At 45.4% G+C, this 23084-nt stretch overlaps 1 protein-coding gene across 7 annotated transcripts in view; it reads left to right on the forward strand.

Moving 5' to 3' along the window:
• Nucleotides 1-23084, forward strand: part of vps13c (vacuolar protein sorting 13 homolog C) — a 54217-nt gene that overhangs the window by 12874 nt on the left and 18259 nt on the right. For 3 of the 7 annotated variants that reach the window (XM_086299757.1, XM_086299927.1, XM_086300086.1), the window contains 50 exons: nucleotides 66-142; nucleotides 831-890; nucleotides 1153-1303; nucleotides 1381-1497; nucleotides 1592-1695; nucleotides 2498-2665; nucleotides 4205-4240; nucleotides 5767-6071; nucleotides 6349-6493; nucleotides 6572-6680; nucleotides 7230-7363; nucleotides 7557-7713; nucleotides 7835-7914; nucleotides 8028-8087; nucleotides 8526-8682; nucleotides 8761-8880; nucleotides 8961-9064; nucleotides 9221-9388; nucleotides 9683-9987; nucleotides 10828-10975; nucleotides 11180-11200; nucleotides 11421-11559; nucleotides 11864-11982; nucleotides 12104-12270; nucleotides 12508-12761; nucleotides 12954-13180; nucleotides 13488-13580; nucleotides 13704-13937; nucleotides 14022-14153; nucleotides 14427-14516; nucleotides 14868-15023; nucleotides 15146-15410; nucleotides 15502-15662; nucleotides 15755-15876; nucleotides 16193-16490; nucleotides 16650-17039; nucleotides 17319-17423; nucleotides 17594-17743; nucleotides 17858-17983; nucleotides 18069-18202; nucleotides 18487-18613; nucleotides 19805-20040; nucleotides 21309-21450; nucleotides 21565-21705; nucleotides 21787-21868; nucleotides 21972-22041; nucleotides 22219-22330; nucleotides 22415-22528; nucleotides 22685-22815; nucleotides 22947-23028. In XM_086299757.1, coding sequence (XP_086155883.1) covers nucleotides 66-142; nucleotides 831-890; nucleotides 1153-1303; nucleotides 1381-1497; nucleotides 1592-1695; nucleotides 2498-2665; nucleotides 4205-4240; nucleotides 5767-6071; nucleotides 6349-6493; nucleotides 6572-6680; nucleotides 7230-7363; nucleotides 7557-7713; nucleotides 7835-7914; nucleotides 8028-8087; nucleotides 8526-8682; nucleotides 8761-8880; nucleotides 8961-9064; nucleotides 9221-9388; nucleotides 9683-9987; nucleotides 10828-10975; nucleotides 11180-11200; nucleotides 11421-11559; nucleotides 11864-11982; nucleotides 12104-12270; nucleotides 12508-12761; nucleotides 12954-13180; nucleotides 13488-13580; nucleotides 13704-13937; nucleotides 14022-14153; nucleotides 14427-14516; nucleotides 14868-15023; nucleotides 15146-15410; nucleotides 15502-15662; nucleotides 15755-15876; nucleotides 16193-16490; nucleotides 16650-17039; nucleotides 17319-17423; nucleotides 17594-17743; nucleotides 17858-17983; nucleotides 18069-18202; nucleotides 18487-18613; nucleotides 19805-20040; nucleotides 21309-21450; nucleotides 21565-21705; nucleotides 21787-21868; nucleotides 21972-22041; nucleotides 22219-22330; nucleotides 22415-22528; nucleotides 22685-22815; nucleotides 22947-23028 — 7325 coding nt within the window. The remainder of the gene's footprint in view (nucleotides 1-65; nucleotides 143-830; nucleotides 891-1152; nucleotides 1304-1380; nucleotides 1498-1591; nucleotides 1696-2497; nucleotides 2666-4204; nucleotides 4241-5766; nucleotides 6072-6348; nucleotides 6494-6571; nucleotides 6681-7229; nucleotides 7364-7556; nucleotides 7714-7834; nucleotides 7915-8027; nucleotides 8088-8525; nucleotides 8683-8760; nucleotides 8881-8960; nucleotides 9065-9220; nucleotides 9389-9682; nucleotides 9988-10827; nucleotides 10976-11179; nucleotides 11201-11420; nucleotides 11560-11863; nucleotides 11983-12103; nucleotides 12271-12507; nucleotides 12762-12953; nucleotides 13181-13487; nucleotides 13581-13703; nucleotides 13938-14021; nucleotides 14154-14426; nucleotides 14517-14867; nucleotides 15024-15145; nucleotides 15411-15501; nucleotides 15663-15754; nucleotides 15877-16192; nucleotides 16491-16649; nucleotides 17040-17318; nucleotides 17424-17593; nucleotides 17744-17857; nucleotides 17984-18068; nucleotides 18203-18486; nucleotides 18614-19804; nucleotides 20041-21308; nucleotides 21451-21564; nucleotides 21706-21786; nucleotides 21869-21971; nucleotides 22042-22218; nucleotides 22331-22414; nucleotides 22529-22684; nucleotides 22816-22946; nucleotides 23029-23084) is intronic. The other 4 variants (XM_086299845.1, XM_086300158.1, XM_086300003.1 and 1 more) reach the window with 2 other exon arrangements.

Consider the following 23084-nt stretch of genomic DNA (forward strand, 5'->3'; position numbering starts at 1 on the left):
CATAGTCTCCATTTGTAGTCGTGATATTTTTGTTCTTTTTTTTAAATGTGTTTTTGTTGTTTCAGGTGGTACAAAACAGCCTCTCCACCTGATCAGCTCCTCGGAGCAGGGCACCAACCTGCTGAAGGTGGAGTTCATCAAGGTAAGATTAAACACACCACCAGCAGACTCACCTGTTTGGTCTACATGTAGTACTGGATCTCACTGCTGGTGATCCTGCTCCTCAGATATTTCACTCATTTTAGGACATGGACACACTTACACTGCCATAGGGGCTCATTTCATTGTTGGGTTTTTTCTCTGTATGTATTATTGTAGGATCTACTGTATGATATAAAGCACCTTGAGGCGACTGTTGTGATTTGGCGCTATATAAATAAAATTGAATTGAATTGAACCCCCTATGAGCAAGCACTTTGGCGACAGTGGGAAGGAAAAACTCCCTTTTAACAGGAAGAAACCTCCGGCAGAACCAGACTCAGGGAGGGGCGGGGCCATCTGCTGTGATTGGTTGGAGAGAGAGAAGGGAGACAGGATAAAGACATGCTGTGGAAGAGAGACAGAGATTAATAACAAGTATGACTGAATGCAGAGAGGTCTGTTTACACATAATAGACACAGATTTGGGACAGGTCACAATCATGTAGTAAGTGGGGTCGTGGTGTGACTGAAGATTGTGTTGATGTGGCCAAAAATGGCTCAGAACACCACAGTTCAGATCGTTTTGCCTGGTGCTATCAGTCCGGTAACATAGTCAGAATCGGCCTTTTATCCAGCAAACAGAAACATGAACCCGCTGAACGTGTTTTTGTGTCTCTGTGCTGCCGCAGGCCGACCCCGCCGGTCCCAACTTCCAGACACTGTTTGAAAACACTGAGCAGACGCTGAAGGTGAGTGGGCGAGCGGTTCTTTTATTCCACTGTTAAAATCAGCATTTAGTCATTCAGTTTATGACTTTTTTTTTGTTCTTAATACAAACAACACAAACATGTGACTCGACATTTGTTGGTCATTCAGGGATTATTTCCTGTCCAAGAAGCGCTTTAAAAAGTGTGGGTCTGGATGTTTTATCTCTGAAACAAATAGTGGCTCGCAGTCAGTCGGTTCATGATGCCATGCTTCCTCTCAGGTGTCTCTCTACTGCTGTTTCAGGTGGAGTTTTCCTCTCTGGACTTCCTCCTTCACACTAAAGCGCTACTCTCAACCATCAATTACCTGAACAACGCCATGCCATCACAGTTCAGCGGAGACAAAGACAAAGATGTCAAAAAGCAGGTGGAGAAGACTGGAAAGAGCCGGACAGGTGAGGCTTAACCATCTGGTTACAGGTGTGTCTTGAATGATCTTCATGTGACAGGATATGATTCTCGTTCTCTGCAGTATCTAAAGGAGCTAAGGATGCAGGAATATTCAATTTCAAGTTGGTCGCCATGTTGGGTTGTTTCCATGTGGAGGTGTGTGATGACCGCCGTAGCATCGCTGACATCAGAGTCCAAGGTGTGAACACTTGAGCTGAAGTGAGAGATAAAAGCACGGGCACGCTGACGGCACACGATCAAGCATAAATTGTGGTCATGTGACCTCTCTGCAGGAATCGACGCGTCTGTGTTGGTGCAGCCGAAGGAGACGGAGGTGTTCGCACGGCTGCGAGACATCGTGGTCACAGACGTCAACCCCAATACCATCCACAGAAAGGTCCGCAGCAGGAAAACTTGCTGGAATACTTTGTTTCCACAGTGTATTTGTACATGTGATATTTTTGTATACTATTTATGTAGCGCTGTAAAACTGTGCACCTTGCTTTCCCACAGGTCTGCTCTGAGTAGGAGATGCTCTGTATCTCATTGTACATGTGTATAGTGACAATAAAAGGCATTCTATTGTATTCTATTCTAAAGGCGGTAGAAAGACAGACTTCTCAGATCATTAAGTAGGATGTTTAACATTGATTTCAAGTGGATTACTCATTTCCAGCTCTATATTTTCATTCTTGAAATCCACTAAGGTTGTTTTTTATTACTCGCACTTTAAAATCCTGTATCCTTTTATGAGCCTATAACAAGCTGCTTAACTGCCCTTCCTTTAAGGCCAGCTTTCTGCCTCTCATAAGCAGGAAGGCTTTAACAGCATCAGCATGTGGATCCGGCTGCTGTTCTGTCAGCCACAGCTGGTTCCCTGAGACAACCATAACAGAGAGATCCATTCTCACTGATGTCGTACAGACCCAGGAGTGAATATTAGCTGTCTAAAGCAGAGGTTTTCAAGCAGTCTGAAGCCTGAGCATCTGTCATGCTAACAGTACACGTGCCACAATATATGATCAGATCTGCTTTCTGCCTTGAGTCCAGACAAAGAAGCTACTTTAGAAGTTTGTGTGCACTTAAGTGTCTTTGTTTTTCTGTAAAAAGTCAGCTGGGATCTTTTAGTACTAGGATAAGTTCTGTACTCTGTCTCGAGTCATGGAAAGTGCCGCTGTGGTCTTTTCTTCACCCTGCAGGCAGTGTCCATCGTGGGTGAGGAAGTGTTCAGCTTCAAACTCTCTCTGTTTCCCGGGGCAACCGAGGGCGACGGCTACGGCGACATGTCGAAGGTGGACGGGAAGGTCACCCTGCGCCTGGGCTGCATCCATATCGTCTACCTGCACAAGTTCCTCATGTCTCTGCTGGTAAGGAGCGTCATATTTCTCTACACATTAAATGCACATTCACACTCAGCCCTGACCTCCACACAGGCGACCCCTAAAAGGCCAGATGACTGTTGTCTCTGTGTGGAGGCCGTTGGGCTCCTGGTTACGGTTGCCCTCCTGATTGTGATGGTGCTTATAGGTTAATGTATAAATACACAAACACATGTGATGGACACACACACACACTTCTAGTCTTGAACACATTTCATTTTTAAACACATTTCGGTGTTTAAATGTGATGTGGGCTCTTTCTTTCATTTGGCTTCTCAGATTCCTATATCGAAGTATTAATTTCCTTCATTTGTTGTGAGTGTGTTGCTTTTGTTTCTGTGCTCTTCAACTTAACACAGTCACTAACTACAGAACTAGTCTTTGCCTTGTCTGTGTGTGGCCAATGTCCTCTATGATCCAGCAGTCCACGCTCACACATCTGCAGTTTCAGGTGACGTCTGCAGCACATAGCAGGATACCGTGAACAGTCTGACATGCTTCCTAATCAACCTATGTTATATTATCTGTGACACACTGTGGCCCAAATCTAATCGGCTCCGCCCTTCTACACTCAGCCACTCTGTGATCAGCGTGGCCGGTATCCTGCAGGTTTTAGATGTGTCCTTGATCCATCACAGCTGATTCAAATGGCTAAATGACCTCCTCAACATGTCTTGAAGTTCTCCAGAGGCCTGGTAACGAACTAATCCTGTGATTCAGGTGTGTTGACCCAGGGTGAGATCTAAAACCTGCAGGACACCGGCCCTCGAGGCCTGGAGTTGCCCTCTAGGATATCAATTAAGTACTTATACTTAAAGTGCTTAAAGTACTTTTTTGCCTCTTTTAAACTCGATTACTTTTCCTTTGTTGAATTCTACCAGGAACTGAGACATTCATGAGAGTTTATGCCACTATCAGACGGCTGTATCAGGATTATGTGCTTCACTTGCTAGAAAAAAAAACCTTCTGTTTCCTATTCAAGCTCTTTGCAGAATTTCCAAAATTCTCTGCTTTGCCTTTTCATTCTGAAGAACAGGAGATAATTAGCAATGAGTTTTTTCATATACATGCAAGTGATTTTATTTATTGTGAGATTATTCCGTTAAACGTCCCTCTGTAAGTGTTTGAAGTCTCCTCCGTACCAGAACACAACCGCTGCTGCTCCTTAATGGTGGTTTATAAACCCATTCCAACCTTTTGATAAGTTAATTTCAAATTTCATTCCGTGTGGTTGACCTCTGTGAAATGAGTGAGTGTGAGTAGGGATGGACAGAAATTGGCTCCATGTCACTGTGAAATGAAACTGTATTGTACTCTATATGTTCAGTTGCTTTTGGCTGCAGCTGTCACTGTAATGTCTGCAGGACAGTCGTCGGGAATCAGCTTTAGTTTAAACTCTGAACTTCTCTGATGTGTTTGTAGCTGTAGAGTCAAATCAGAGATGTCTTGTTCCCTGTTGCATGACCTTTCTCTGCAGTTCTTTGTCTCTCATCTTTCTTGTCTTGTTGATGTGTTTTGTTCTTGCAGGCTTCTTTTAGCTTTCAGTATACATCTGGTGACGAGGTACAGCATCCAGCATGCACCTCTGAACTGCACAAAACCTTCTGCTTTAGCTTCACTCGACAACACCGCTGCACCACCAGCTTAAATATCATCAGGTTTAACGTCCCAGAGGGACCCTGTCTCTGTGAGCGGATTAACCCCCGTCTCTACCTTCTACTCGTTGGTCGTAGACTCGGGTTAATCTGAATGGCGCGATATGACAAAGTTTAACTTTGAGGGAGAAGGGAAGTGACAAAAAGACAACTTTAAACATACTCTCTGCTCATGCTTTCTTTGATCAGCTTCTCATCACATCTGTATTTATTTCTCATTTCATAACTTTAGAAAATATGAATACGTCTGACCTCCCATGACACATTGTCCTCAACTCATCAACAGAATGATGATTAACGGACTATAATGCATCATCTATTTGGAACCAGTTTATTTTTATAAATTAAAATATCAAAAGAAGTAAATAAGGAAAACTATTCATATGTTTAAGAAGCAGGAAACACATTTCAGTCTTTTTACAAAGCCTGAGCTCAACCCAATGTTGCAAAATAGCTGTTGGCTTGTAGGGCTTGCTTCACTTTCATTTTTCTAAAACGCTACTTTTAATTTTTATTATTTCATTACCCTTTTGTTTATCCAGGTAAAATCTCTTTTCCAAGAGCAACCAGGCCAAGAGGGCAGACGTACGGTGTAGTTCTCATATTGTGCGTTTATATTCGTTGTCAGTGCAATTTAATGGATGTCTTTAGGGTGTGTCAACAATCTGATTTCTGCAGTATAAAAGTAAACCCCACCTGCGTGACATAGAAATCCAGGCAGTTACAAATTTGTAGGATAGCCGACAGTCCAGCAGAATCATCCTCAATGAGCGTGTTTCCACCAAACTGTTACTGAAACAAAGCACATGAGACAGGAAGTCACTCAAAACCCTGAGCGCCACCCGTCTGAGACCAGGAGATGGTTAAAACAACTGGTTTGAATGTTCGGCAGAGTGAGCACGGACACAGGGAGAGATGACAGAAGAAGGAATGCTTTTCATGCACAGCATCTGACAGTAATCAGAGCTCACGTCCTCCATATGTGCTATGCAAATCACTCAGCTGCCCTCATTATCCCCCCCACACCCTCACTGCCACCCCCCCGTCAGTCACATGACCTTTGCCTGTGTGACGTCTCCTTAAAGCGGGTTTGACTTTCATTCTTGTTTCATACGTCAGTCGTGATATGAACCTTTTAACTTCTACACTCAGCTCGATATTTACGATATTAAAAATGTTCAAAAAACGTAACTAATGTAGTTTCCACGTCTCGGTTCCAACTCCTGATTTCAAGTGCCAGCTGGTGTGTAAGCGCAGCGACTTTAAAGCCTGCCATCAGCATGAGGTTCATATCCCTGTGAAGGTTTGTGAAACAGAAATGAACCTGTGCACACAGTGAACTCCTCACATTGGCCCTCTGACTTGCTCCTTCATGGCGTCTCTCTAAGTCTACTCAAGTCTGTCATCTCACACCTGATTGCTTTTGTTCTTCAGATGTTCGTCGACAACTTCCAGACCGCTAAAGAAGCTCTGAGCGCCGCGACGGCTCAGGCAGCGGAGAAGGCCGCGTCGAGTGTTCGAGACTTCGCCCAGAAGAGTTTCCGTTTGTCCATGGACATCAAGCTGAAGGCCCCACTCATCATCATCCCCCAGTCCTCCACCTCCTGTAATGCTGTGGTGGTGGATCTGGGTCTGATCACGGTGGGAAACAGCTTCTCTCTGCAGCCGGTGGAGGGTTTCCCTCTGCCAGCTGTGGTGGAGAAGATGGATGTCCAGCTGACGCAGCTGAAACTGTCCAGGTAACAACATAAGAAATGTGAATACACTGACTGTGAGCAGGGCTGGAAACAGTTCTGCTTTTGCTTAATTGTGTTTGTTGGTTTAAATCCAGCTAAACTCAGGTTGTTTAGACCTCACTGGGACTTAGAAATGGTACCAATGCACTGATTGCATCCAGTTCTCTTCATCGCTTGGCGTCTTCGTACACACCAGTTGATGGGAAATGTTTCTCCTCTTAGCTGCACTGAAACATGACGAAGGTCCAGCAGATAAAAACAGATTCCACTGTGCTTTCAGAACCACACTGAAGCGAGACTCTCTGCCCGACATCGAGATCCTTCAGCCAATCAACTTAGAGCTGCTTGTCACCCGAAACCTGGCAGCTTCCTGGTTCTCTAAGATTCCCGGAGTCCAGGTCCAGGGAGTGCTCCGGTCCCTAAATGTAGGTCTCTCTTGTTTTCCTGAACCAGGATTCAGACTCTGCAGAGTGAGACTTAAACCTTTATTGTGTATCCATCAGATGAGTCTGGGTGAGGAAGATCTTGGTGTACTGATGAAGATTCTAGTAGAGAACATTGGAGAGGGGAACAAAGAGCACAGCATGGATGTGAAGAGACAGGTGGCCCAAGGTGATTCACTCTCACAGCACATGATGGGAAATGAAATAAGTTGGAGAAAAGTCATTTTCAGCTTGTAAATTCAGACACAGCTGAAGTGATTATCTTTGGACTTAACCAGATCCTTACTCCAGTACTGTGAAGAACCCAGGAGCAAGTTTTAACCATGTTATGTTCTATGACTTGCAAATTAAACAAATATCTAGTACTGCCTTCTTTCATCTGTACAATAAAATGGTGTCTGGTTCATTCAGCAAAAGGGCAGAGCTGCAGGGACCCAAATCTGGTGGGCAGGTGGTGGTGGGTGGAGACCAGTATTTACTTTTTCTGGGCATTGAAACTGCACACACGATGGCATGAGCATCCTCCCTCAGAGCATTTCAGTAAAAGTTCATTTATCACTAGTGTTAAAGTCGGGTCGCTTTCACAGCAAAGTTTGAGTTTGAGTGGCCATGACGCACGGTTCTTATGTAAGAACTTGATCGCTACTTCAGTTAGTGAGACATGAAAAAGAAGATCTGAACACACGTGTGTGTTTTAATCACCGCTTTGCTTCCACAGAGAAAGCAGAGCTTGCAGAGCAGCTGGTAGATGTGGTGTCATTACCACCAGCATCTAATGGTGCTGTGGCCGCAACCAATGGAATTCAGAATGAAAACACCATCAGCGTTCTCCTCAACTTTGAAGTGGAAGAGGTACGAAATCTGCCAGAGCTCAGAGTCTGACTCACTTTTCCTCTGTTTCAAGAGAACATCAGTCTGTGGAGACTTTAGAGAGTCTGAAAGATCATTCTGTATCTGAAGAGATACAAAATTTTGCATTCCTTGTTGCTCCAACATGTTGGCGCTCTGCTGTCATCTAAATGTGTTTTCTGCTACTTCTCTTAAGGTGCTTCTGACTCTGAAAAAGCCAAAGGAACAGAAGGAGTCCCCTTTCCTGGTCTTTCACGTCGCCCACATGGGCATTAACACAAAAGTCAGAAAATACGACATGAGTGCAGCAACATACATCCGAAAAATTGCCCTGAAGTGCCTCGAGTTCAAAGGTCAGAGCGTTACAGCACACCAGGGTTTACTGACACAAGTGTGTCTGTACTGGTTTCTTTGGTTGTGCATGTGCGGTCGAACATGTTGATGATGTGACAGCTTTGGTCTCTTCTGGTTTAGACTCAAGTGGGGAGCCGCTGTGCCTCATCAGCTCTTCAGTCGAGTCTGGAGCTGAACTGCTCAAAGTGGAGTATTGTAAGGTGAGGTCACCATGTGATTACCTGTTCATGCACGGGAGGTGGAGGCGAGAACTACGTGTGGGGTCGACGGTTTGAGATTCAGCAGTTTTTAATCAGCCTGTTTGTTTCATCAGGCCGACCGTGCCGGACCAAACTTCTCCACCGTCTACAAAAACACCGAGCAGCTGATCAATGTGAGTCATAGTTCATCACCTGCAGATCAGTACAGCATCATCTCTGCACATCTCATGGTCGTGTTGAAGGAAATGCAAGCTTGGCTTTAGCCCTGTTTGCACAGATCTAGTGTTACCAGGTGGATTTGTCTGATTTAGAAATCATTTTCACACTGCATCACCCAAGTTTTACTCAAATTTACAACACAGACACAAAAAATGCTCCACGTCACGTCATCCTGTTCTGATAGATTTGAGCCTGTTCTTTCTATGAACGTCTCTCTACGCTGTCTAACAACAAAACCTGTATTTGTGACGAGAGGTAGAACAGGGGAAAAGTAACTTAATAAAATACCAGTGATGAACGTGGCACCACGGGACTAAGATCTGTCACACATCCCAGGTGTTGCACATTTTTGAGAACCACTAAAATGCATCAGCTTTCCTCTTGGGTCGTAGGTGACTTTCACCTCACTCGACGTCATGCTTCACACCGAAGCTCTGCTGTCAGCCATTAACTTCCTGTCGACGGCGTTGTCATCTGGCGGCGGCGTTCCGTCTCCAGAGAAAGAAGTCCGACCAAAGACGGAGGATAAGACGGTTTCTGCGAAGTCCAGTCAGTACCACACACACCCACACACACAATGTGCGTCTGACTTAAAACTCAGCGTCATGTGTTATTTTTCTCCTGCAGCTGCCCTGGTGTCACCTGTAGACTCTCAGGTCACAGACCTGAAGGTGGTCATGGATCTCGGGGCCTTCAACGTCCTAGTGTGCGACCAGTTGTGCAACATGGCCGACATCAAGATCCAAGGTACTGAATCGGAGCTGAATTTTGTTTTCTGTGAGTTTTCACTACCAAACCTGATGTAACACGCCTGCTGTGTACCTCAGGTATTAATGGCTCGCTGCTGATGCAAGGACCTCAGACTCATATATCAGGCGGCATGCGAGACTTCATTGTTCTAAACGTTGATCCCAAAAGCTTCCACAAGAAGGTCAGTAAGTTGTCTTATATAAGAATGCTTCACTCCATTGTGTCAAAACTGATAACGTCTTCAGACCCTGATACCCCGGGACTGCTTTAGATCGTCCTGCCCTCTTGTGTTTGTGTTCTTGTGTGAGCTAACGGTTTCCCTCCGACTATGCTTCAGGCCATCTCCATCGTGGGTAACGAGGTGTTCAGCTTCAGCGTGAGTCTGACCCCTAACGCCACAGAGGGCGCGGGCTACGCCGACACCTCCAAAACTGACGGCAAAGTGAAGTTAAACGTGGGCTGCATCCAGGTGGTTTACCTGCACAGGTTCTTCATGTCCCTGCTGGTGAGTCACACGTGATGATTGAAAGTTAGTTTGTAGAACTGTTTTTAGTTTGACCCGAGCAGCTAAACCTGCACTGGTTTGTTATTTGTGTTCCCTCCTCCCAGTTTGATTTGTTTTTCTTTCTCAGTATTAATGTTGTGAGTTTTCTTTTATTCTTTTTAATTTTTGCCAATGAGAAGAAATGCAAAAAGAAACCTGGATCCAGTGGTTTTTAAAACACCTAAGAGTGCATGAAATAGTCACTACTGGACTGAAGAAAACTCTCTTTTTTTTTTTTTTTTAATTTTCTTGCAGAATTTCACCAACAACTTCCAGACCGCTAAAGAAGCTCTGAGCGCCGCGACGGCTCAGGCAGCGGAGAAGGCCGCGTCCAGCGTACGTGACTTCGCCCAGAAGAGCTTCCGTCTGTCCATGGACATCAACCTTAAGGCCCCAGTCATCATCATACCACAGTCCTCCACCTCCAACAACGCTCTGGAGGTGGACCTGGGTCTGATTACTGTTGGGAACAGCTTCTCTCTGCTGGATGTCACAGGATGTCCGCTGCCAGCCGTCATCGACAATATGGACGTCCAGCTGACGAAGGTGAAACTCTCCAGGTCAGTGAAACAAAGCCTCACAGACTTGATCCACAGTCAGAAATGTTAATGGTGTTGATTAAGATTTTACAAAGTGAAATGAAAGAACCTGAAGACTGAAATCCTTAATGTCAGTAATGATGTTCTTAGAATAGGACCTTAAAGGAAGTCTCAGGAGCGTAAAAAGATGCAACTGGACTTCTTTAAGTCTGTTTAATATAATGTAATATAATGTAATATATAATATAATGTACACTTTTATTGATCCCCGTGGGGAAATTCTTCTCTGCATTTAACCCATTCACTCAGTGAAGCAGTGGGCAGCCACCAGTGCAGCGCCCGGGGAGCAGCGTGTGGGGATGGTACCTTGCTCAAGGGTACCTCAGGGTAGCCGTTCAGGGGATTCGAACCCCTGACCTTCCGATCATGGGGCAACCGCTTTACCTACTGAGCTATCCCTGCCCACCAAGAAGCTTCTTCAGTTTTTAAAAGTTTTAAAGCTGCAGGAAACCTCTTGGATAAGACGCGAGAGGTTTCAATGTCTTTTTAAGCTCCTAAGACTACCGTGACCTTTAATGACTGAGAACCTCCACAGACGTGCAGGAAGGAAGACCCAATCTGGCCACCTGAATCTTGGCGCCTCTCCTTTGTGTTAAAACAGTGAAATTTGCTGGTCAATCTGAGAAAAAGGATGAAACTGCATGTGCAAGTAGTCAGATCAGGAATTCCAAGGATATTATGGTCATGCTTGAAAAAAAGGTGCAGAAGCAGAAAGCTTTGAAGGGGAAGCTTTTGTTTTTATATGCAGACTTTGATTCGTTTCTCCTGTAAGCACATTGAGTCTTTCCTGTTGTGGCCCAGGACCTGCTTAGAGCCTGACTCAAACCAACCTAGCAGAGAGCTGCTTGAACCGGTCAACCTGCACCTGAACATCAAGAGAAACCTGGCAGCTTCCTGGTACAAGAAGATGGCTGCTGTGGAGATCGATGGAGATCTGAAACCCATGAAGGTAGGAGGAAGAGGAAGTTAACATGTATGCTTGTTACATTATTAAACTTGTAACCAAAAATCTTTCCCAGATTACAAGACGATATAAAAACAGAGTAGCTGTACAGTATGGTTGGTGTTTTAAGACGTATGTAATAATCTTCCTCAATAGAATAAAATGTGTCAGAAATTCCACTAATGATTTTATTCTTGTTTTTACAACCAGTCGACAAGTAAACCACCAAAGGTACAGTTTCCCCTGAGGACAGGCCTCTCTGTAGAGTTATATTGTTGCTGGTCTCGTCTTTTACTTGGAAGCTGGATGCAGTTTGTTTGTTGTGGTCTGTAGTCTGCGTAGACACCTCCAATAAGGACGCAGGTTTAGGCTAGGCTAGCAGCCTTTAGCTGTAGCCTCATTCTAGTCACAGCTGTAGACAGACTGAGTAGTGACTGATGCGTCTGTGCAGGTGAAGCTCAGTCAAGACGACCTGAAGGTGGTGCTCAGGATCCTGATGGAGAATCTGGGAGAGGCCGGAAGCCCGGAGCCCGCCGCAGCCCGGCAGGAGACCAGTCTGCAGGTCCGAGCAGCTGGAGCCACCCCGACAGGTCCGATTGAGTTTATGTTCAGATCTTCACTCATCCAGAGTTGAACCCTGATATTTGTCTGGTTTCTGTGTCTGACTGATGACATGGTAAATGGACTGATTCTTATATAGCGCTTCTCTACTCTCCCGGAGTACTCAAAGCGCTGACATGTATCTGATATAAGATAGACCAGGATTATTTTGAACCCTAAATCAAGCTAGGCTGCTCGAAAGTCCAAGAATAAAAATATTGTTAATGAGTGTAATAGATCCACTTTAAGCTTTCTTGCCGTTTTGTTGATGTGATCTTTGTCCTGATTGCTCAGGTGGTTCTGGAAAGATGACTGTGAGCCACAGTGAAGAGGACGATGAAACTTTGGAGACTGTCAAGTTTAACTTCAACATCGAGTCTCTTGGTCTGGTTCTGTACCTCGACCCCAAACAGGTCAGTTAGAAACAACAAGGACGTGAAAAGAAACTGATATCTGGGGGACGCTATTCGTCCAGTGGTTGGAGTAAGCAAGTAAGTGTTAGTTATTCTTCCTGACTGTTGTCCCTGTTCCCAGTCCTCAGATCTCCAGAACCAGCAGGACCTCAGACTGGGAGAATTTGCCCTACACTTGCTAAAAACTTCAGGGAAGATCCTAAATAATGGCAGCATGGAGGTGAGCACGGTGCTGACTGCCTGCACACTGGACGACCTGAGGACCGGCATGGAGAGGGTCACCTCGCGGTAAGTCAAATGATCTCTGCTTTCTGTCTGTCTGACTGTTTTGTTGATGACGTGATCAATCACTGATGGAGTTCATCAAATAGTCTGTAGTTGTTTTTCAGAGAAGAAGAAGAAACAGTCAGATCACACTGCACAGTGAATATGATCCATATGGAAAGCAGTTTAGTTTTTTGCTACCAAAGTGGTTTAGATGAGAGTTTTCGGTCAGTGATCACACATTGTGTTAACTTGCTGCAGGATGGTGAGGCAGAGAGACGAAGAGAGCTCAGGGGTCACGATCGACGTGACGTACCGGCAGAGCGCAGCAGAACGGGAGGTGGTGGCCATTCTGCAGAAGCTCTATCTCTGTGCAAGCGTGGAGTTTCTGATGGCCGTCGGAGATTTCTTCCTGCAGGCTCTGCCGCAGAGTTCGGCTCCGCCCGCCACCTCTGCACCGAGCGACAGACTGCAGCTGAGACAGACCACTGAACCACGAGCCGACCCCAAGACTGGTAAGATCGGGACACCAGACCCCAACCGGAGAGGCGGGGGGGATTGAGTATATCTACTGTATAAAACTGTAAAATTGATGTTTCCAAGTATTCAGAGCTTCTCAGTCAAGCTAAAGACGACCATTCAGAATCACAAAGCGAGAACGGAAACAAAAAAAGAAAAACCATCACAAGACTGTTTTCTCTCTGCAGCCTCCACAGTGAAGACTCGACTTCGAGCAGTGGTGGTGGACCCAGAGGTGGTGTTCGTGGCCAACCTGATGAAGGCCGACGCCCCAGCTCTCGTGGCCTCATTTCAGTGCGACTTCACGCTACAGGCCGAGGAGGACGGCACACAGAACATGAGAGCCAGCCTGAGGGAGCTGAAGGTCCTCGCCTGCCCCTTCATCCAAAACAAAGAGGACAAGGCTGTCACCACCGTAAGAGTGTGCTTGTTTTTTGCAGTCTGTAGATTCTTCAGAGAGAACCTTTCACTCACTGTTATATCAGTTCTGCTTTGTGTTTTTTGATATGTCAGACACATTTAAACCCACAGCGTTTTGGGTAGTAAACGACTGGGAGTAAAACCATTTTTACTGCATTACCCTTAAAAATATGAGTCGAGTAACAGATTAACTGAAAAAGTGTCTTACTGTAGGGGAAGAAAATGTGATGTGTTAGTGGTCTTGTAAGTAATGAGAGATGAACAAACGTGATTAAAGGTATCAGTCTGGCTCTATCCAAAAGGTACTGAGACCTTGTTCGGTCACCTTGGAAACCAAAGCTCACCCCAATCAGCCACTGAGGGGCTCCGTGACAGTGGAGGAAATCATAATTAAGGTATTTATTTATGGATTTAGAAATCACACTGACAGATGTTGGAGACTCTGTGTTGCTTCTCTGGACTCGCGGTGATTTCCCGACTGTCAGTGAACTCATCACCAGTGTGTCTTTCATCTGCAGATTTCACCGTTCATCCTCAACACAGTGACAACGATAACAGCCGCCATGACGGCAAAGCAGAAGGATCAACAGTGCGAGGCATCGAAGCCCGATGTCAGTGACCTGTGGTCGGTCATGAACATCTACAACTGTAACTACTGGTTCCTGGGAGTGGACCAGGCCACCGAGGTCACCGAGAGCTTCAGAGAACCGGACGGACGAAATGAAGGGGAGAGCTTTGGCGTCGAAGTCAAGGTACCACAGCGTCCTCGCAGAACATTCATTGTAAAACTTTAAAGAAGGTTTGCTTCTTTTTGACGAGCTGTTGTTGGCCCTCAGGTTGTACAGGTGACTCTGGAGTCCGGTTTGGGTCATCGAACAGTCCCTCTGCTGCTGGCCGAGTCCTCCTTCAATGGTTCAGCCAAAAACTGGTCTTCGCTGCCACAGCTGAGAGCTGATATGACGCTTGAAGTAAGAACTCAACCTGGATTCAGACCTGATCCTGAAACTCGTGTCATATATTCAAGGCTCCTAACTTTAGTTTGGTTTTTTTTTCCTAACTTTAGTTTTAGCTGAGGAGTATTTAAGAACATTATTCATGTGTTCATCCTACCACCGAAGGTGTTGACGCGACTGGAAGGGATAGGCTGATATATTCCAGAAAGACAAAAATCTCTCTGACAGCTGAGTTATCGCAGCTGCTGTGCTCAGTGAAAAAAAACCAAGTGTGTCATCTGTTCCCAGGTGAATTACTTTAATGAGACCCACGCGGTGTGGGAGCCTCTGCTGGAACGAGTCGACGGCGGCAGACGAAGGTGGAACCTGGAGTTCGAGGTAAAGCTGCTAGCAGCGAAGCTTGCTCTTAATGAACTTTGTGTGATTATTATGACAGCTACACAATGTCCCACTCCAGTGAATGTCCCACAGCAAAGCAATTCCCTGAAGTGTTTTGTCTGTGAATAGTTTTATGTCAAAGACATTTTTGTGTTCCTCATATAAAACATCCAAGTGGCTCATTTCCAACCCCCCCCCCCCCCACCCTTTCTTTTTCTTTTTTCTTTTTTTTTCTTGGAATAGACCGACCTTAATATTACAGGTGTAAGAGTTTAACGGCACGTCTGTAATCTGCCATTTAAAGGTGGAATGAGGCTGATGAACTTAGTGATGCTGTTTTTGCTCCTGCAGATGAAGAACAACCCAATCCATGACAAAAGCCCTGTTCACGGAGATGACTTCATATTCCTTCCTGAACCTCGCACTGTCGTTAACATCTGCTCCAAAGACACCATGAATGTCACCATCTCCAAGTGCTGCCTCAACGTTTTCCAAAACCTCGCCAAGGTACAGAACAGCTTCAGTTTGTGTCTGACTGATGCTATAATATCACTTCTAATTGACTTTTTGAAAAAGTGTTAATTCGTTGAATCACTGAGTGCCCTTTTCCTTTGCTGTGTTTTGATCAGGCGTTCTCGGAGGGAACGACTTCCACCTTTGATTACTCTCTGAAGGAGAAGGCGCCATTCACTATTAGAAACTCTCTGGGAATTCCCTTCATTGTGGAGCACAGTGCTAACTTGAGACTGGTGGGATCTGCGGGGCAGGGAAAGCTCCACGAGTTGCCGGTGGATCAGAACATGGAACTGGAGCACTCAATGTTCGAACCAACATCCAGAGGCAAACTTTCAGCTCTCCAGCGGCAAGAGAGCTGCCTGTTCAACCTCACCATCGGTCAGACGTTCCCACTCGTTCTCTGTTGGTGCTGCGTGTTGTCTTATGCTAAGCTTGCGATTGGAGATGTGTTATTTCTCTCCCCATACAGTGCCCTCAGGATACAGCGAGATCGCCAACATCCCTGTGGACAAACCGGGTCGACGCCTCTACAACATCCGCGGCCCGAATCTGCAGGAGGCCATATCTGTGCTGTTGCAGATTGACGCCAACGAAGGCAACAAGGTCATCACGGTTCGCTCGCCGCTGCAGGTCTGAACCACAGACGCTCTAAATAAAGCCGATATTGTGATTAGAAAAGCAGGACAGGTTTATTTAGAGGCAACTTTTGTTTGTGTTTTTAGATAAAGAATCACTTCTCAGTGCCATTCACCATCCTCAAGTACTCTCCACAAACCAGAGCTCTGCAGGTTATTGGACAGGCCGAACCCAAGACGGAGTTTCATGTCACCTTAGAAACTTACAGGTAGAATCACACCACCTTCTTCAGGTGTTCGAGAGACTGTTTGTTAGTATAGTCATAGTCTTTGTGGATTTGATGATTGTCTCAATAAAAGACATCCTCTGCTGCTCTGAACATCTACAAATTTAGGGTTTGCCAACATGGGCGAGCTTCTGGTTGCAGATCCTTTTTTCCAAACTGAATTTGTGACACTTTAAGTGCAATCTTGTCCCTGAAACTCTCTGGGTGCTGTTGTGAGTTCCTGTGGATCTGAGCAGCTCCAGGTGCCTCGTCATAACTTCCGGAGGTGGTGAGAGTCTTTACTTCCTCTTTCCTCCAGATCTCAGCTGTTTTTGCAGCCAGCAGGAGAGCTGACAGGTCAGTACGCGCCATCTTCCACCTGCATATCCTGGAAGGAGCAGGTGCACTGTAGCTCAGAGGTGGGGTCGATGCTTCAGTGTCCCGCATCCGAAAGCAGCCTGCTGCCGCTCATGGTCAGCACTTTGGCCGTCCCCGATGACCTGCGACACATCACCAGCTGTGGAGAGGAGGACTGGGACCCCGCCTATGTCATCCACCTCCATCCTATGGCTACCCTACGCAACCTGCTGCCATACACCATTCGCTACATGATGGAGGTAACCCTAACAGCTCCATCAAGGTTTAGCAATGCAATAATAAAGAGTCTTTGCAGATATTCACATCTGTTTGTTAGAAATGTTTTATTATTTTATAAGCCAATGAAAACTAACCTGATCTAAAATAACCTGATCGGACCTGGCGTGTTGCATCCCCAGAGCTCAGTAGACAGCTGCGAGCTCCGTGAAGGCAGCACGTCAGACCTCCTGAACGCTCGTGTCTCAGGCGAGATCGTGTCGCTGGTGCTGATGAGGTATCAAGGACGCGACTGGCACGGACACATTCGGATTGAAAAGGAAATGCCCGAGTTCCTGGTCATATGTCTCACCTGCGACTCGGACATAAACATGACTGTGGACATTAACGTCCATGCGACGAGGACGGCGAGCCGCCTGCTGCTGTCGCTCTTCAGTCCGTACTGGATCATCAACAAAACGTCTCGAGTGCTCCAGTACAAAGCCGAGGACATCTCCGTCAAGCACCCGGCCGACTACAGAGACATCATCCTGTTCTCCTTCAAGAAGAAAAACATGTTCAGCAAGTGCAAGGTGAGAAACACCTGGACACACATGTCCAGCCTTTCTTCTTTAGACTTTAAACAAGTCGTTCAAAGTTTTCACAATCCGAGCCTGTATGCTTTATAAGCTTCCAGGTACGTTTTTTTTATTCCTGTATATTTAGATCTGGTCAGACCTCTATTTTCTGATCACTGCTTCCTTTTTAACTCTTTTATTTTTATTTTTATTTTTTTGACGATAAAAACAAAGCCAGACATTTTCTGTAACATGTAAAATGTTTATTTATTGCACATTGATGTTTTGTATCAGCTCCAGCTTTGCGTCTCCACCAGTTCCTGGTCTGACGGGTTCTCTCTGGACACAGTGGGAAGTTATGGCTGCGTTCGCTGTCCCGCCAACCACATGGACTTCTTGGTAACTCTTTTTCTCTTTTAATCAAACTGTTTAACCTGTTTTGTCTTTCTGAGGATTAGACCAGGCTGGTTGTGGAGCTTTTGAATGTGTCACATTCTTCTCCTGGGTTGATTAAAATGATCATCAGCTGTGAGCTGATCTAGTTTCATGCTTCTTGTCTCTGTGTGCAGGTGGGTGTTAGTATTCAGATGAGCAGTTTTAAACTAACCAGGATCGTCACCATGAGTCCTTTCTACACTCTGGTCAACAAGTCGTCTTATGAACTAGAAGTGGGAGAAGTCAGCAGCCAAACCAAGTGGCACTACATCTCTTCCACCGAGGTGAATGAATTTCTAGTTTTAGAACAGACAGGCTGTAGGGACCTGTCTTCCTTATTGTCACTGCCAAACTCCTTATGTTACTATAATTCTCATAATTCGATTGTTGTGGCGCAGTGTCTCCCTCTGTGGCCGGAGAATGGCTCGGGAAAGTTGTGTGTCCGTGTTGTCGGGTCTGAATCCACCTCCCAATCCTTCTTCTTCAATAAACAGGACAACGGCACCCTGCTAAAAATGGAAATGGTTAGTGTGCATTAGACCAGACACATCGGTCGAACTCTCACAGTTTAGTACATTTTGGAGATTTTTAAATGCGTGTATGTTTCAGTGCGGTGGGATCATCGTGGACGTCAACCTCTCCGATCACTCCACCGTCATCAGCTTCAGTGATTATTATGAAGGAGCAGCTCCTGCCCTGCTGGTTAACCACACGCCCTGGGCTACCATCAGCTATAAACAGAGGTCAGAGGTCAACACACTACTACATATATGTTATTTTATAGCCTATCAGAGTTTAAAAGCTGTAACTTTTTCATCTGACACGGTTCACTCTGTCTTAACTTCTGCATTCTTGGAGGTGCTCCAGGTTTTTGGCCACAAAAAAAGCTCTTAAAGGCTTTTTTTGCCTGTTTTCTGTGTTTCTGGTTGTCACTCCATGTCAGTTCCCTGACAAATTTGTATTTCAGTTAATTTTCTCTTTGTGAAACACCTTGGTGGAAACCCAGCTACTTGCCATTTCTTTTCAGCGGCTCATCCGTCTTTCATGCGTTGAAACCCAGCGAGACTCGACGGTTTGCGTGGGACGACCCAACAGGAGTCCGCATGCTTCGTTGGGAATGCCGGGATCATTCAGGAGAGCTGGATCTGCTGAAGGTCAGACTCACACACAATCTCGTATCTGCATTTTTTTTGTAAGAAGACACTGTTGTGTGTCATGGTGAGACAATTCTGGAGGTCGAGCTTTGTTTAGTTGCTATTGAGGTTTGATGAAACGCATATCAAAAGATTTCCCACAGAAAACAGCAGAAACTCTCTGATTGATTAATAGTGGAAGGGCCAGATATTACTATGCCTTTGTGTCTTTGTAACAGCTGAACCTCATCCTCTGAAAAATAATTTTTCAGTTTGTTGTGACCGAAGAAATCTAATGTAACAAACCTGAAAATGTCAAGGACCAAAAATTGGAACCCTGAGGAACCAGAAAAACCATTTATTTCAGCCACTGCTGTTGTACTGAGAAAAATGATCAATTACTTTATATTAAAGATTAGTGTAGATTTATGATCTAAACAATGAGTTTGTATTTTCTAATTAGTTTATTTCATTTTAGCTTTTTGTTTTTAATTCAGTCTAGTTTAGTTGATTTTCAGATTGAGTTTCTCGTTCCAGTTTAGTTTTTATTGTTTGAAAATGTTTAGTTGTAGTTTCATTTTTATTAGTTTCAGTGTTGTTGTTGTTCTTGTTGTTGTAATTATGATTGTTTGGAGAACACACGTCAGAGCCAAGACAGACATCCAGAATCTCAATACATCAATCCTTCATCAGGCAAATAAATTTTTCGGCAGACAACTAAAAACGTAATAGAAGCTCAAACTAGGAAAAAAATAATATTTTTATTTTAATTTGCCAAGTTCGCAAAATCATTTCTTGGTTTAAATTTTTTTAAAGTCTAGTTTTTAATTTAATTTTATGTAACCAAAATGTTTTGTTTTTCGTTTACATTTAGTTGCTTTTACAACCTTAATTATTAATTAATTATTACCTTGATTTTCTGGCCATCAGGAGGCAACCACTCTGGCTACAAGACATCTGATTGTAGAGAAGTCTGGGGAACTGAGGCTTCTTTTACTGATGTAGATCCCCTCTGTACACATATTCCTGATGACTTTTAGCGTCTCCGTTGCTATTTTCACATCCTATTGAATATCTTTAGTTATGGTACTATTACAGTCAAACTGGAGGATATAGCAATAACAATATGCTCCTTGTGTTTGCTTCCCACAAACTTCATGAAACCCAGGATACAAACATCAGTTTCTTTACAGTCTGTCTGTGTTCATTTAGGATGATTTTGGTCAGTTTTCCTACGACAGCCAGTCTCAGATCCACTGGGCTTCCTTCCTGGACGGACGCCAGCGCGTGCTGATATTTACTGAGGACGTTGGAGTGGTGACAAAGGCTCGTCAGGCTGAGGAGCTTGAACAGTCCGATCAGGAAGTAAAAGTTTTGTTGCAAAACCTTGGATTGTCGCTGATCAACAACAGCAAGCGGCAGGAGATCGCGTACATTGGCATCACCAGGTAAACACTATCACATTACCAGAGCAGTTTACAGCAAAGCAAGGTCACATTTCCAGGCTTCGTCTACAGTGTGAGATTAGCTATTTGCTTTCTTGACTAACACATTTTTATCTTAAAATCAGTCTGTGTTCTCATAAAGAAGAGATTGTAAATGGACTCTTCTTCCTTAAAAATGGGCTAGATGAGTGCCATCTCATTTAGGTCCAGAGGAGCAAAATGCAACCAAGATATGCAGAAAAAATCTTCTACTTTTTTGTTTTGGTTTTATTCACAATGTAACAGCTGCAAGTTTCCTGCTATTTATCCAGATCTGGGTGACAGAGAAAGCATGCCCAGACCTCCCTCTCCACAGCCTCCTCCAGCTGTTCTGAGGGGATAATGAAGCGTTACTGAGTCCTTAGAGAGGCGTAATAACTCCAGCGTGTCCCGGGTCTGTCCCAGGGTCACCTCCCAGCTGGATATGCCTGGACACACCTCACCTTGGAGGCATCCAGGAGGCCTGCTAGTCAGCTGCCTGAACCACTCCCAGCTGACTAAAGTAGCACTGTTGGTGAAGAAATAGCTACTTTTAGCCTCTCCTAAATAACTGAGCTCCTCGCCCATTGGGAGGAAGCTGAATTCTGCTGCCTGTTCTCGTCAGCTTCTGCTTTCTGTGACCAGTTACAGCTTATGAACATAGGTGAGAGTAGGAATAACAAGCAGGACTAGCCAGTATATTTTTATCTACACTTTTAGGTTCAGCTCTCTTTTTACCGCTGCACCTTAGAGCTGTTTATATAGGGTTTAAATTATTTGCAGATGTTAAGCGGTGGATTGCTCCCTCTGGACTGGGATAGCTGTTGACCCAAACACAGGAGTTCAGATATCCTTACAATCCTGGTAATAGGTGACAGGAAAGTGGAGCGTGAGATTGACAGATGGAGAAGGCCAGTAATGTGTCCATTGTACTGGACTGTTGTGGTGAAAAGAGAACTTCTTTATCAGTCAATATACATTCAACCCTCACCTGTGGTCAGGAGGTCTGGGTAGTGACCGAAAGAAGAAGGTTACAGATATGAGTGGGTGAAATGAGCTTCCCACATAGAGAGGCTGCACTTTAGAGGAGCTCTAAGTAGAGCTGCTGCTCCTGCACACGTCTGTTTGTGCAGACCAGCTCCCACTGGAGACGATCATACCCACTGAATCTTGCTTCCTAGCACACCGCTTGGAGCAACATCAACACATAATCACAAGCGTGTTACAGCGTTACATGTGTGTTTGTATCACAGCTCAGGTGTTGTTTGGGAAATGAAGCCGAAGAATCGCTGGAAGCCGTTCAATAACAAGAACATCAGCCTGCTGGAGAAAGCCTACCAGAATCAGCTGAGTGGGAAGTCCGCCGGCAGCTGGATCAGACTGGAGAACCTGGAGGTGAGAGGTCAACGTGCACCTGAAACACGCCCACCCCCCAAAAAATACACACACAATTTAAATTTCAATTGTCCACTGAGCTGAGAGGGAAGCTGTGATGTCACTGGCTCTCAGGTGAACCTCAGTGGGGCCACCATGATGATGCGTCAGCCGTTTTCCTGCCAAGTGAGGAGGAACTTCCTGTCTGGGATCCAAGTGGAGTTCAAGCAGTCGGTGCATCAGCGCAGCTTGAGAGCTCAGCTGCACTGGCTGCAGGTAAACACTCACACACCACGATGCATACACACCTGCACAGAAATACACACTCTTGTATGACTGGCATCATTCTGTGTCCAGGTGGACAATCAGCTTCCAGGTGCCATCTTCCCCATCGTCTTCAATCCAGTTCTTCCTCCAAAGTCCATCGCTCTGGACACAGGTGGAGTCTTTTTATTAACTTCTTCATAGCTTCGATCAAACTCTTGATCTGACCGTTCTCACGGTGAGCCGAGCGTCTTTAACTCCGCTCTCTGTCTCCACAGAGCCAAAGCCCTTCATTGACGTGTCCATCATCACCAGGTTCAACCAGCACAGCAACGTCATGCAGTTCAAGTGAGTAAGAACCAGTTCACCTAAAGACCTGCAGGGTGTTTAAAACCACAACCCTGCTGAAGTCCAAATCCTTCGTGTGTGGAAAAAGCCACACTTACTTGTTTTTGAGAGGTAAGCACAGAGATGGGATTAAGGAAAAGATTGTCAGCTTGTCTTGAGCTTGTCTGTGTTCTCCAGGTATTTCATGGCTTTGGTCCAGGAGATGGCAGTAAAGATCGATCAGGGTTTCCTGGGAGCCATTTTGGCTCTGTTCACTCCTGCTGCAGACCCCCAGGCCGACAGCGAGAAGGTAGAGCTGCTTCTAACATGTGAAAAGTGCCAACATGAACCACACACAGAGGGTTCATGCGTTTGAGGTGTGTCTGTGTTTCAGTCTGGGCTGATAGAGCAAGATCTGCAGGGCCTGCAGGCCGAGCTGATGGAGGCGTCGCGGACTGACGCATCTGGTCTCAGCTACTTCGAATACTTCCACATCTCACCCATCAAGGTGAAGACGCACAGTCTGAGCTCTCCTTTTCACTTATATTTAAAAACGGCTTAAATCGTTAAGTCAACCAGATGAATGTTTGGATTCAAAATAAGCCCAGTGTCGTCACTGGGTCAAGGTTGTGTTTCCATCTTGGTGTTCGTGTGTTTGTTTCAGCTCCATCTCAGTCTGTCTCTGGGCTCCAGCGGTGATGACTTGGTTGAGGAGACGGAAGCCATTCAGTCTCTGAACCTGCTGCTGAAAAGCATCGGGGCCACGCTGACCGACGTCGACGACATCATCTTCAAGTGAGACTCTCGCCGCTGCTGCGGCGGCATTAGAGAGATGCGCTGAGGGCCGTAAAGTAGGGGACGGCTGTTTGCTGAGTCTGTCACAGTAAAACTTTCTGTTTGACATTCGTCATGTTTGTGTCCCACAGACTGGCCTTCTTCGAGGTGAAGCACCAGTTTTACAGTAAAGAGAAGCTGACGTGGGTGGCGGCTCGACACTATACTGAACAGGTAAAGTTACAGCCTCCATGTGTGCCATGCTTTATCCAGGTCGTAATTTATCTACA

This window comes from Aulonocara sp. 'chitande type north' Nkhata Bay, linkage group LG1, assembly GCF_057382095.1.
Source record: "Aulonocara sp. 'chitande type north' Nkhata Bay isolate Kocher_YH1m ecotype deep benthic linkage group LG1, A_spYH_male_GT1.1, whole genome shotgun sequence".
Classification (NCBI taxonomy): Eukaryota; Metazoa; Chordata; class Actinopteri; order Cichliformes; family Cichlidae; genus Aulonocara; species Aulonocara sp. 'chitande type north' Nkhata Bay.